Source organism: Oncorhynchus gorbuscha, linkage group LG22, assembly GCF_021184085.1.
Source record: "Oncorhynchus gorbuscha isolate QuinsamMale2020 ecotype Even-year linkage group LG22, OgorEven_v1.0, whole genome shotgun sequence".
Classification (NCBI taxonomy): Eukaryota; Metazoa; Chordata; class Actinopteri; order Salmoniformes; family Salmonidae; genus Oncorhynchus; species Oncorhynchus gorbuscha.
In genome coordinates, this window is record NC_060194.1 from 614642 (window position 1) to 628648 (window position 14007).

At 44.1% G+C, this 14007-nt stretch overlaps 1 protein-coding gene across 2 annotated transcripts in view; it reads right to left on the bottom strand.

The window, feature by feature from the left end:
* Positions 1–8056, bottom strand: part of tmx3a (thioredoxin related transmembrane protein 3a) — a 35678-nt gene extending 27622 nt beyond the window's left edge. The window contains exons 1-4 of one of the 2 annotated variants that reach the window (XM_046320619.1): positions 7876–8056; positions 7613–7649; positions 7262–7304; positions 6873–6996 (exon numbers count right to left, since the gene is read on the bottom strand). In XM_046320619.1, the coding sequence (XP_046176575.1) occupies positions 6873–6996; positions 7262–7304; positions 7613–7649; positions 7876–7909 (238 nt within the window). In that variant the 5' untranslated portion in view covers positions 7910–8056. Of the gene's footprint in view, positions 1–6872; positions 6997–7261; positions 7305–7612; positions 7677–7875 lie in introns of both variants that reach the window. The other variant, XM_046320618.1, reaches the window with a different exon arrangement.
* Positions 8057–14007: the final 5951 nt, after the last annotated feature.

The following is a 14007-nucleotide window of genomic DNA, read 5'->3' on the forward strand; positions in this document are numbered from 1 at the left end:
AGGTTGAACAGGCTAGTAATAGGGGTTGCAACAATTTCGGCTGATTATTTTATTTTGTCTAGCCCGGCTGATTTGTAGGGGTCCAGATCTTGCAGCTCTTTCAGAACATCATCTATCTGGATTTGGGTGAAGGAGAAATGGGGGATGCTTGGGCAAGTTGCTGTGGGGGGTGCAAAACTGTTGACCGGGGTAGGGGTAGCCATGTGGAAAGCATGGCCAGCAGTAGAAAAATGATTTATCATTTATCGGTGGTGACAGTGTTTCCTAGCCTCAGTGCAGTGGGCAGCTGGGAGGAGGTGCTCTTATTCTCCATGGACTTTACAGTGTCCCAGAACTTTTTGGAGTTGGAGCTACAGGATGCACATTTCTGTTAGAAAAAGCTAGCCTTTGCTTTCCTAACTGCATGTGTATATTGGTGCTGGTCAAGGGCAGTCAGGTCTGGAATGAACCGAGGGCTATATCTGTTCCTGGTTCTACATTTTCTGAATGGGGCATGCTTATTTAAGATGGTGAGGAAAGCACTTTTAAAGAATAACCAGGCATCCTCTACTGACGGAACGAGGTCAATATCCTTCCAGGATACCCAGGCCAGGTCAATTAGAAAGGCCTGCTCGCTAAAGTGTTTTAGGGAGCGTTTGACAGTGATGAGGGGTGGTCGTTTGATCGCAGACCCGTTACGGACGCAGGCAATGAGGCAGTGATCTCTGAGATCCTGGTTGAAGACAGCAGAGGTGTATTTGGAGGGCAGGTTGGTTAGGATGATATCTATGAGGGTGCCCGTGTTTACAGATTTGGGATTGTACCTGGTAGGTTCATTGATAATTTGTGTGAGATTGAGGGCATCAAGCTTAGATTGTAGGATGGCCGGGGTGTTAAGCATGTCCAAGTTTAGGTCACCTAACAGCATGAACTCTGAAGATAGATGGGGGGCATCAAAACTATGAGAAAACACATATGGAATCATGTAGTAACAAAAAAGCATGAAACAAATCAAAACATATTTATATTTGAGATTCTTCAAAGTAGCCAATCTTTGCCTTGATGACAGTTTTGCACACTCTTGGCATTCTCTCAACCAGCTTCATGAGGTAGTCACCTGGAATGCATTTAAAAAATAAAAATAAAAATCTTAATCAAATTTTATTTGTCACATACACATGGTTAGCAGATGTTAATGCGAGTGTAGCGAAATGCTTGTGCTTCTAGTTCCGACAATGCAGTAATAACCAACAAGTAATCTAACTAACAATTCCTAAACTACTGTCTTATACACAGTGTAAGGGGATAAAGAATATGTACATAAGGATATATGAATGAGTGATGGTACAGAGCAGCATAGGCAAGATACAGTAGATGGTATCGAGTACAGTATATACATATGAGATGAGTATGTAAACAAAGTGGCATAGTTAAAGTGGCTAGTGATACATGTATTACATAAGGATGCAGTCAATGATATAGAGTACAGTATATACGTATGCATATGAGATGAATAATGTAGGGTAAGTAACATTATATAAGGTAGCATTGTTTAAAGTGGCTAGTGATATATTTACATCATTCCCATCAATTCCCATTATTAAAGTGGCTGGAGTTGAGTCAGTGTCAGTGTGTTGGCAGCAGCCACTCAATGTTAGTGGTGGCTGTTTAACAGTCTGATGGCCTTGAGATAGAAGCTGTTTTTCAGTCTCTCGGTCCCAGCTTTGATGCACCTGTACTGACCTCACCTTCTAGATGATAGCGGGGTGAACAGGCAGTGGCTCGGGTGGTTGATGTCCTTTGATCTTTATGGCCTTCCTGTAACATAGGGTGGTGTAGGTGTCCTGGAGTGCAGGTAGTTTGCCCCCGGTGATGCGTTGTGCAGACCTCAGTACCCTCTGGAGAGCCTTACAGTTGAGGGCAGAGCAGTTGCCGTACCAGGCGGTGATACAGCCCGCCAGGATGCTCTCGATTGTGCATCTGTAGAAGTTTGTGAGTGCTTTTGGTGACAAGCCAAATTTCTTCAGCCTCCTGAGGTTGAAGAGGCGCTGCTGCGCCTTCTTCACGATGCCGTCTGTGTGAGTGGACCAATTCAGTTTGTCTGTGATGTGTATGCCGAGGAACTTAAAACTTGCTACCCTCTCCACTACTGTTCCATCAATGTGGATAGGGGGGTGTTCCCTCTGCTGTTTCCTGAAGTCCACAATCATCTCCTTAGTTTTGTTGACGTTGAGTGTGAGGTTATTTTCCTGACACCACACTCCGAGGGCCCTCACCTCCTCCCTGTAGGCTGTCTCGTCATTGTTGGTAATCAAGCCTACCACTGTTGTGTCGTCCGCAAACTTGATGATTGAGTTGGAGGCGTGCGTGGCCACGCAGTCGTGGGTGAACAGGGAGTACAGGAGAGGGCTCAGAACGCAACCTTGTGGGGCCCCAGTATTGAGGATCAGAGGGGATGAGATGTTGTTACCTATCCTCACCACCTGGGGGCGGCCCATCAGGAAGTCCAGTACCCAGTTGCACAGGGCGGGGTCGAGACCCAGGGTCTCGAGCTTGATGACGAGCTTGGAGGGTACTATGGTGTTGAATGCCGAGCTGTAGTCGACGAACAGCATTCTCACATAGGTATTCCTCTTGTCCAGATGGGTTAGGGCAGTGTGCAGTGTGGTTGAGATTGCATCGTCTGTGGACCTATTTGGGCGGTAAGCAAATTGGAGTGGGTCTAGGGTGTCAGGTAGGGTGGAGGTGATATGGTCCTTGACTAGTCTCTCAAAGCACTTCATGATGACGGAAGTGAGTGCTACGGGGCAGTAGTCGTTTAGCTCAGTTACCTTAGCTTTCTTGGGAACAGGAACAATGGTGGCCCTCTTGAAGCATGTGGGAACAGCAGACTGGTATAGGGATTGATTGAATATGTCCGTAAACACACCGGCCAGCTGGTCTGCGCATGCTCTGAGGGCGCGGCTGGTGATGCCGTCTGGGCCTGCAGCCTTGCGAGGTTTAACACGTTTAAATGTCTTACTCACCTCGGCTGCAGTGAAGGAGAGACCGCATGTTTTCGTTGCAGGCCGTGTCAGTGGCACTGTATTGTCCTCAAAGTGGGGAAAAAGTTATTTAGTCTGCCTGGGAGCAAGACATCCTGGTCCATGACTGGGCTGGATTTCTTCCTGTAGTCCGTGATTGACTGTAGACCCTGCCACATGCCTCTTGTGTCTGAGCCGTTGAATTGAGATTCTACTTTGTCTCTGTACTGACGCTTAGCTTGTTTGATAGCCTTGCGGAGGGAATAGCTGCACTGTTTGTATTCGGTCATGTTACCAGACACCTTGCCCTGATTAAAAGCAGTGGTTCGCGCTTTCAGTTTCACGCGAATGCTGCCATCAATCCACGGTTTCTGGTTAGGGAATGTTTTAATCGTTGGTATGGGAACGACATCTTCAACGCACGTTCTAATGAACTCGCACATCGAATCAGCGTATTCGTCAATGTTGTTATCTGACGCAATATGAAACATATCCCAGTCCACGTGATGGAAGCAGTCTTGGAGTGTGGAGTCAGCTTGGTCAGAACAGCGTCTCTCGTTTTAGTTTCTGTCTGTAGGCAGGGATCAGCAAAATGGAGTTGTGGTCAGCTTTACCGAAAGGGGGGCAGGGCAGGGCCTTATATGCATCGCGGAAGTCAGAGTAACAATGATCCAAGGTTTTTCCACCCCTGGTTGCGCAATCGATATGCTGATCAAATTTAGGGAGTCTTGTTTTCAGATTAGCCTTGTTAAAATCCCCAGCTACAATGAATGCAGCCTCCGGATAAATTGTTTCCAGTTTGCAAAGGGTTAAATAAAGTTCGTTCAGAGCCATCGATGTGTCTGCTTGGGGGGGGGGATATATACGGCTGTGATTATAATCGAAGAGAATTCTCTTGGTTGATAATGCGGTCTACATTTGATTGTGAGGAATTCTAAATCAGGTGAACAGAAGGATTTGAGTTCACAGAACGTTACAGTCTCTGATGGCTCTGATGTCAATTAACTGTTGTCTTAAAAGTTCATTTGTGGAATTTCTTTCCTTCTTAATGCGTTTGAGCCAATCAGTTGTGTTGTGACAAGGTAGGGGTGGTATACAGAAGATAGCCCTATTTGGTAAAAGACCAAGTCCATATTACGGCATTCACAGCTCAAATAAGCAAAGAGAAACGACAGTCCATCATTACTTTAAGACATGAAGGTCAGCCAATCTGGAAAATTTCAATAACTTTAAATGTTTTGTTAAGTGCAGTCGCAAAAACCATCAAGCGCTATGATGAAACTGGCTCTCATGAGGACCGCCAGAGGAAAGGAAGACCCAAAGTTACCTCTGCTGCAGAGGATAAGCCTCAGAAATTGCAGCCCAAATATATGCTTCATAGAGTTCAAGTAACAGACACACCAGCATGGCTACCACAGCATTCTGCAGCGATACGCCATCCCATCTGCTTTGCGCCTTGTGGGACTATAATTCATTTTTCCAACAAGACAATGACCCAAAACACACCTCCATGCTGTGTAAGGGCTATTTGACCAAGAAGGAGAGTGATGGTGCTGCATCAGATGACCTGGCCTCCACAATCACGTTTGACAGTGATGAGGGGTGGTCGTTTGACCGCAGACCCAATTGAGATGGTTTGGGAGGAGTTGGAACGCAGAGTGAAGAAAACGCAGCCAACAAGTGCTCAGCATATGTGAGAACTCCTTCAAGACTGTTGGAAAAGCATTCCTGATGAAGCTGGTTGAGAGAATGCCAAGAATGTGCAAAGCTGTCATCTAGGCAAAGGGTGGCTACTTTGAAGAATATAAAATATATTTGGATTTGTTTAACACTTTAGTAAAAATAAATAAAAACCCTCTTCACGGCTGTCTTGGTGTGTTTGGACCATGATAGTTTGTTGGTGATGTGGGAACTATCGACCCGCTACCCTACAGCTCCGTCGTTGTTAATGGGGACCTGTTCAGCCCTCCTTTTCCTGTAGTCTACGATCAGGTCCTTTGTCTTGCTCACATTGAGGGAGAGGTTGTTGTCCTGGCACCACACTGCCAGGTCTCTGAACTCCTTCCTATAGGCGGTCTCATCGTTGTCTGTGATCAGGCCTACCACTGTTGTGTTGTCAGAAAAAAATAAAGATGGCGTTGGACTCGTGCTTGGCCATGCAGTTGTGTGTGAACAGGGAGTACAGGAAGGGACTAAGCACGCACCCCTGAGGGGCCCCAGGGTTGATGATCAGCATGGCAGATGTGATGTTGCCTACTCTTAGCACCTGGGGCGGCCCGCCAGGAAGTAAAGGATCCAGTTGCAGAGGGAGATGTTTCGTAAAATAATTAATTGTGTCAATTTGTGCGGTAAATAATGCAATTGACTTCAATGGCTAAATTCTCAGAACGTGGGGGAAGAAAAATGTCTTGCTGAAATGACATGGAAAGACTTCAAATGGATATTGAAAGGAGTGCATGTAAATATTAATGACCTATTCATCTTCATGAAGCCATTGTTATAGTAAAGTTATGGTTTTATATGACTAAATATCTCAAACATTTTGACATAGTTCAGTACATGTACAAGGTAAGATAAATATAATGCAATGGCTGACAGGTTTAGGCCAACATGGTGGACAGAGAGATCATTCTTCAAGATGTAATCCTGCTACTTAAAAACATTTTCACAATGAGAGAGAGAGAGAGAGAGAGAGAGTAGCTAACCAGTTAACCTACTCCACTCCCTCATACAGGAGCAGATAATAGGGGATTTGAAGGTTTAACAAAGCCGAACAGCACTGAAAATGCTCACTACACTGTTAGCCCATCTGGTTTGCATGGCTTACCATCTGTTGCACAAAACACACTTACATACACACAAACATGCACACAGTTGGAAGGGCTTTTAAAGCTTCACTAAGCCTATTAGTGTGAACAGACTGACCTAATCCTAGCTCTGTGGGCCTAAATATGACAGGGCACTGTGACTGGTTGCCTTATTGCACAATTTGATAAACATCTATGATGAACATAAGAAAACTATTTCAGAGACCATTTATATAATGGATGGATCAAATGGCGATAAGTGACAACGATATAGGATCGTGGTTATTAAGAGAATATTCAGTCAATAGCAGTTGACAAGTCTGTATTTCAGCATAGTTTTAATAACTACAAAATACATGCAAAATGTGTTATACAGATTATTATATTATTACAAGATTTTTTTTTAAATATGCAGATATTCTGTCACTATTGTATATTGATCAACCAGCAGATGTCAGTGCTGCCTGAGAGTGATTTAAAACCTTCCTTGGTTTGGTTTTGGTTTGGGATGCATTTTGCTCCAGTAACTTTTCAGCAACTAAGAAACTATTTGGATCAATTCACACTTTCTATCCCAGTCCTTATGATCTAAACAGTAAAAGCAGGAGTACTTGTAGTATGATGAACTACAATACCCATAATGCCCTGTATCAGATATCCAATTGTATCTTTAAAAAGATGTTCCTGAAGCTATGTCAATGGTGTCCTGTCTCCTTACAAATACATGGTGTCACAGTGGGATCCGAACAGAGAGACCGTACCAAAATATCTGTATTTTTTAAAGCAGGCTCCGAGAAGGCATTAATTGAAGAAAACTAAATACTAATGGCTAATTAAGTGTTAGATATTCCTCTATTTTTCAACACAGTTTTCCTGTTTCATCCTCTTCCTCAGTATCTTTCTCATCAGTACAATACGTATTCCCCCAGGCAGTCAGTTTTGTATTCTGTTAGTCACCTTATATTGCTGTAATATTGTTTATTTTTTAAACTGTTGTTCTGCCAGAAGTCTTCTCTTTTTGTTCTGTCTCAACTTATTGTGCAAATCAGTTAATTCGACTCACTGGTGTGGGCTGTGGCGTCGACCTTGCCCACGTTGACTGGAGACCCCATACTTTTCAGCTCAGCCCCGATTTCATACCACACTGGGTCCAGCTGCTTGCAAAAGGTACACCAGGGAGCGTAGAACTGACACCAAACATGTGGGGCACAATCACCACAATTTAAAATGCATTTATATTTCTGCTCTCAAATAAAACCATTTTCAACTAAAAAAACATGACACGCACAACATACATAATAAAACAACGCATCAAAGCACGCGTATTTCAATGTCATGCGTGCGTATTTTAATGTCCCCTCTTGCATTCTCTTGATGTTGCCCTAAAGTATACAATGCTTTTTCACATATTATTAGGGGTTTTCTTGTGTATAAACTTGCCTCCATACTTACTTGTATAAGCCATATCTCATCAGGCATTCGTGTGTCTTTAAACCTGTAAATTAGTAAGAGAAATCAACAACCATTGGTAAATCTATACAGTGAAAATGCATTTTATGATAAACTTTTCACAATCCTTTCTAGGTACGGGTACGTAGCCTTAACATTTTTAAGGACTATGAACAGAGGATGACCTGTGTGCCTTGTAAAGTGGTGTGGGTAACAGCAATCTACTTTCATATTTCGTTATTTGGCGGATTTTTTATTATGGGACTCACAGACCAAAACGTATAGTCTGCCATTTCAGCATTATTATCAAAGAAATAACTAGCAACATCTTTCTAATTAATAGAAATAACTTACGTGTCATCGAGCTCTTCAACGAAGGCTGAAACCGAAGCTATACTCAACAAAAACGTCAAAGAAACTAGAGGCATACAGAGTAAATATTACAATAAGGACACAACTGACACAAACCATTTGGAACAAATTAAAACAGGCCATTATTGCTCGTTAAGAACATTAAGCAATTAACTGGACCATCATGATAAATTCGAGTAACCTACAAAATACACGGTCGCCTAATCAACATCGCAAGATGGTATTGACATGAATTAGTAGCCTACCTGTACACAAGACGACAAACTTTTTATTTTCCATAATTTTCACGCAATGATTTATCCAATAAATAATCAATCAGCGATTTCACTAGTGAAGCACTGATCCGGTTCGGTTTCTTCGCTGCCGTTTGTCTGCTGCGCTTGTTGAGCAACAAGGCCACAAATCCTGGAACGGTCTGTCAAACTAAGAGCCCCCTTTAAAATGGAACGTTCTTGGATGGTCAACTTGGTCTCATAGACTTTCGTATCGCTCTGTACATAAATCCGTTGTACCTCATTTTACTACGATATTAATGGTATTCATTTGTGTATGTCTATCACCCATATCGTATGAATTGTTACAAATCACAATTCATATTATATGTTACGAATTTTCATAACGTAGAATATGTTGTGAATTTTGTAAATGTACTATATATTACAGATTTGCAAAACGTATGATATGTTATGAATTCTAGCTAGGTGGCAGCTAGCTAATGTTAGCTAGGCTAGGTGTTAGGGGTTAAGGTTAGGTTTAGGAGTTAGTTTAAATAATTAGGTTAGGGGAAATGTTGGCTAAAAGGGTTAAGGTTAGGCGACGGGTTAGCTAACATGCTAAGTAGTCGCAAAATTAGTAAGTAGTTGAAAAGGTGCTAATTAGCTAAAATAGTCTGTGATGTGATTCAGCCTTGCAACTTTTGGTTGCTAAACATTCGCATCAAGTAACCATCTGTCTTATGTAACCATACCACCCTTAACATATCATACTAATTTGAGTGTCTCAGGTGTACATTTATTAAGTTACGTCTAGTCTATGAGACCAGGCTGGAATGGGTGATCTCTCGGATGTAGGCCTGTTTGAAAGACCGTGTATTGGATTTGACATTGCACGGGCTGCAATGTAATTTTTCGCTACACCTGTTAACATTTGTATTGTTGGGTCCGCAAATGTTAAATTTTCAAGCTTACAGAGTGGCTTTAAATTATTTCTAGGACTTTTAATAATATGACATAAGTGGCAGAAATAAACTAAGTGTTACACAATTTTGCCAAATTTTGTTAAATGGTTCATCAAAAACGTCATCCTACCTCGATTCAAACAGAGTAGTGAAAGAATACAAATAATGTGGTTCACTCTTTATTCAAAATGTAAGTCTAGTAATTTATTTGAAATATCTATCAGCAAACTATCATCAAAATAAAAATAGGCCTATAAATACATTGAGAAAAAAAAATGCAAACAATAACAGAAATGTTAAAGAAATATCCATATAGAAAAACATTGTGTAGCAATATAATAAAGATAATTTTCACAATACAATTACAGGGAATAATAGGAAACGTAGGCTTTTAGCGTTTTTGTTTTTGTCGTTGCCTGTTTTGCATGTTATTTTGGCATTAATACATGTCACATATCACTTTGCAAACAATGTAAAATAAATAAATAATTGAGTTAATAAAGCTGCATACAAACATGGTCTCTTTTTTTGCTTTCTTTAGTAAAGCAGCTCCATAATGCAGGTGTTTCAGCCTAGCTCAGTGCTTTCTGTGGTGGTGGGGCAGCTCCATAATGCAGGTGTTTCAGCCTAGCTCAGTGCTTTCTGTGGTGGTGGGGCAGCTCCATAATGCAGGTGTTTCAGCCTAGCTCAGTGCTTTCTGTGGTGGTGGGGCAGCTCCATAATGCTGTGTTTCAGCCTAGCTCAGTGCTTTCTGTGGTGGTGGGGCAGCTCCATAATGCAGGTGTTTCAGCCTAGCTCAGTGCTTTCTGTGGTGGTGGGGCAGCTCCATAATGTTGTGTTTCAGCCTAGCTCAGTGCTTTCTGTGGTGGTGGGGCAGCTCCATAATGCAGGTGTTTCAGCCTAGCTCAGTGCTTTCTGTGGTGGTGGGGCAGCTCCATAATGTTGTGTTTCAGCCTAGCTCAGTGCTTTCTGTGGTGGTGGGGCAGCTCCATAATACAGGTGTTTCAGCCTAGCTCAGTGCTTTCTGTGGTGGTGGGGCAGCTCCATAATGCTGTGTTTCAGCCTAGCTCAGTGCTTTCTGTGGTGGTGGGGCAGCTCCATAATGCAGGTGTTTCAGCCTAGCTCAGTGCTTTCTGTGGTGGTGGGGCAGCTCCATAATGCTGTGTTTCAGCCTAGCTCAGTGCTTTCTGTGGTGGTGGGGCAGCTCCATAATGCAGGTGTTTCAGCCTAGCTCAGTGCTTTCTGTGGTGGTGGGGCAGCTCCATAATGCTGTGTTTCAGCCTAGCTCAGTGCTTTCTGTGGTGGTGGGGCAGCTCCATAATGCAGGTGTTTCAGCCTAGCTCAGTGCTTTCTGTGGTGGTGGGGCAGCTCCATAATGCAGGTGTTTCAGCCTAGCTCAGTGCTTTCTGTGGTGGTGGGGCAGCTCCATAATGCTGTGTTTCAGCCTAGCTCAGTGCTTTCTGTGGTGGTGGGGCAGCTCCATAATGCAGGTGTTTCAGCCTAGCTCAGTGCTTTCTGTGGTGGTGGGGCAGCTCCATAATGCTGTGTTTCAGCCTAGCTCAGTGCTTTCTGTGGTGGTGGGGCAGCTCCATAATGCAGGTGTTTCAGCCTAGCTCAGTGCTTTCTGTGGTGGTGGGGCAGCTCCATAATGTTGTGTTTCAGCCTAGCTCAGTGCTTTCTGTGGTGGTGGGGCAGCTCCATAATGCAGGTGTTTCAGCCTAGCTCAGTGCTTTCTGTGGTGGTGGGGCAGCTCCATAATGCTGTGTTTCAGCCTAGCTCAGTGCTTTCTGTGGTGGTGGGGCAGCTCCATAATGCAGGTGTTTCAGCCTAGCTCAGTGCTTTCTGTGGTGGTGGGGCAGCTCCATAATGCAGGTGTTTCAGCCTAGCTCAGTGCTTTCTGTGGTGGTGGGGCAGCTCCATAATGTTGTGTTTCAGCCTAGCTCAGTGCTTTCTGTGGTGGTGGGGCAGCTCCATAATGCAGGTGTTTCAGCCTAGCTCAGTGCTTTCTGTGGTGGTGGGGCAGCTCCATAATGCTGTGTTTCAGCCTAGCTCAGTGCTTTCTGTGGTGGTGGGGCAGCTCCATAATGCTGTGTTTCAGCCGAGCTCAGTGCTTTCTGTGGTGGTGGGGCAGCTCCATAATGCTGTGTTTCAGCCGAGCTCAGTGCTTTCTGTGGTGGTGGGGCAGCTCCATAATGCTGTGTTTCAGCCTAGCTCAGTGCTTTCTGTGGTGGTGGGGCAGCTCCATAATGCTGTGTTTCAGCCTAGCTCAGTGCTTTCTGTGGTGGTGGGGCAGCTCCATAATGCAGGTGTTTCAGCCGAGCTCAGTGCTTTCTGTGGTGGTGGGGCAGCTCCATAATGCAGGTGTTTCAGCCTAGCTCAGTGCTTTCTGTGGTGGTGGGGCAGCTCCATAATGCTGTGTTTCAGCCTAGCTCAGTGCTTTCTGTGGTGGTGGGGCAGCTCCATAATGCTGTGTTTCAGCCTAGCTCAGTGCTTTCTGTGGTGGTGGGGCAGCTCCATAATGCTGTGTTTCAGCCGAGCTCAGTGCTTTCTGTGGTGGTGGGGCAGCTCCATAATGCTGTGTTTCAGCCTAGCTCAGTGCTTTCTGTGGTGGTGGGGCAGCTCCATAATGCAGGTGTTTCAGCCTAGCTCAGTGCTTTCTGTGGTGGTGGGGCAGCTCCATAATGCTGTGTTTCAGCCTTGCTCAGTGCTTTCTGTGGTGGTGGGGCAGCTCCATAATGCTGTGTTTCAGCCGAGCTCAGTGCTTTCTGTGGTGGTGGGGCAGCTCCATAATGCTGTGTTTCAGCCGAGCTCAGTGCTTTCTGTGGTGGTGGGGCAGCTTCATAATGCTGTGTTTCAGCCTAGCTCAGTGCTTTCTGTGGTGGTGGGGCAGCTTCATAATGCTGTGTTTCAGCCAAGCTCAGTGCTTTCTGTGGTGGTGGGGCAGCTCCATAATGCTGTGTTTCAGCCGAGCTCAGTGCTTTCTGTGGTGGTGGGGCAGCTCCATAATGCAGGTGTTTCAGCCGAGGTCAGTGCTTTCTGTGGTGGTGGGGCAGCTCCATAATGCAGGTGTTTCAGCCTAGCTCAGTGCTTTCTGTGGTGGTGGGGCAGCTCCATAATGCTGTGTTTCAGCCGAGCTCAGTGCTTTCTGTGGTGGTGGGGCAGCTCCATAATGCAGGTGTTTCAGCCTAGCTCAGTGCTTTCTGTGGTGGTGGGGCAGCTCCATAATGCTGTGTTTCAGCCGAGCTCAGTGCTTTCTGTGGTGGTGGGGCAGCTCCATAATGCTGTGTTTCAGCCTAGCTCAGTGCTTTCTGTGGTGGTGGGGCAGCCATCAGAAAACACGGAGCATAGGAGCTGGTCATGTTCTCTAGTTTCACAGTGATTGGCTCAGTGTTCTGTCACTCATGGGGACACTACACGCAAAATCTACGGGGAGAGCTCGGAAAGTCAAGCCATAGAGTTACATTAGAAGTGCCCATCCAAGAAGGCTCAAGGTCATTGGCCACAGATAAAATGATGTCAAATCGCATTATATTTACAGTAGCTTTGATTGGACTGATCATGTCAACATCATACTTTCAAAATCTTAGCTAGAAAGCTACACAAGCAGTCATCATCATGAATCATGTTGACAATCTACTGGCAAATCCTTTTCTATCCTTGTCATATGAAGAGAAATTATAGATAAAATGTATCGGTGCTCATCGGCCATTGGACATAAACATTACACAACCAGTTGGAAATCCAAAATTCAAAAATGAGTGGTTTGGAAGGAAGTGGCTAACTGCAAGCGTTCCAAAGCAATCACTAGCCTGCTATTCAGTGGAGAGGATGTGTGGTCCAAGTCTGGGTTTAAGGGTCTCTTTTCCAAGCTTAAAAGGATAAACACTCAAATGCTAGCACCATGGGTCAGAAAATGTTGAATACATTGGCCATGCTGTCAATCCAGCATGACTTCTGCTGTGTTCAAAACAACTGGATACTCGGAACTGGGAAATCTCAGACTTCAGTTCAAGACAACTGGGGACTTGGAACAAAATGAGCTCTGACTGGAAAATAATTCCAAGTCCGGAACTCGGGTCTCTTTCTAGAGGTCCTTCTGTAGCTCAGTTGGTAGAGCATGGCGCTTGTAACGCCAGGGTAGTGGGTTCGATCCCCGGGACCACCCACACGTAGAATGTATGCACACATGACTGTAAGTCGCTTTGGATAAAAGCGTCTGCTAAATGGCATATATAGAGCTCCGACCTGAAGATCACTGGCGTCATGACTCAACCTTGTTTTTTTGTTGTCTTGAAAGCACCATACATCCAGAGAATGCCAGACTTTGATGACTAAGTTTGCTGACAAAATTTACCCACAGGAAGTATCGCAGCGCCAACAAGGTGAGTCCAAAAATGTATTGTATGCTGCTGCATAGATTATGTAATATACCAGAGAGATATATATACAGTAGTTAAGAACGTAATACTAAGTGTATGTTGTGTAGTAAGCTCTAAGTAGCCCATGTGTCTCACACTAATAATTTGATCTATGTACCCCTCCTAACTTAGCCTAGGGTTCTGACTTGGTGGTGCACATGTAACCTATAGCCTGTTTTAGAGAAATATCATCATCGAATATTGTAAGGGCTTTCATTGTCTTCTTACATGCCCAATTATTTATCCTACGCTTCTGACTTGGTGTACAGGGAGAATACTGCCGCTGTACATTTCAAAATTAATGAACAAATAGTTATATTGACTACGTCCATCTTATTTCACTCATTAATGTCTTAATTGAAATTAAGGATTGCCTCTTATCCGCTTATCGTTCCCGTATGCCATATTTTGTATATCTCAATTGTCAGTAGAAACCACATTTGTTTAAGAAAATCAGCCATATCAGCTATGTTTTTTAAACTTTTTGTAAATGAGGATGAATGAACTGTTTCGCTGCCAGACAATGCTCCTCTGATAGCCAGGTGTAGCTGTTGTAAGGATTCAATCCATGGTGCTGAAAAGAAACCTCTGATGTTGGGACAGCTTTATATAGGCCCTACAGTTTGTGGACACTGTTTGTCAATGTTATAATGCAAGTAATGTATTGTTTAGTGTTGTTTAGTGGCTTTCCTAACATGCAGCTTCTCAGTCAGTGAGCGAGCACTGCAATTCCTCTTCCAACTACATACGGTCCCCGAACCCATATCAGATCTATATTGTAC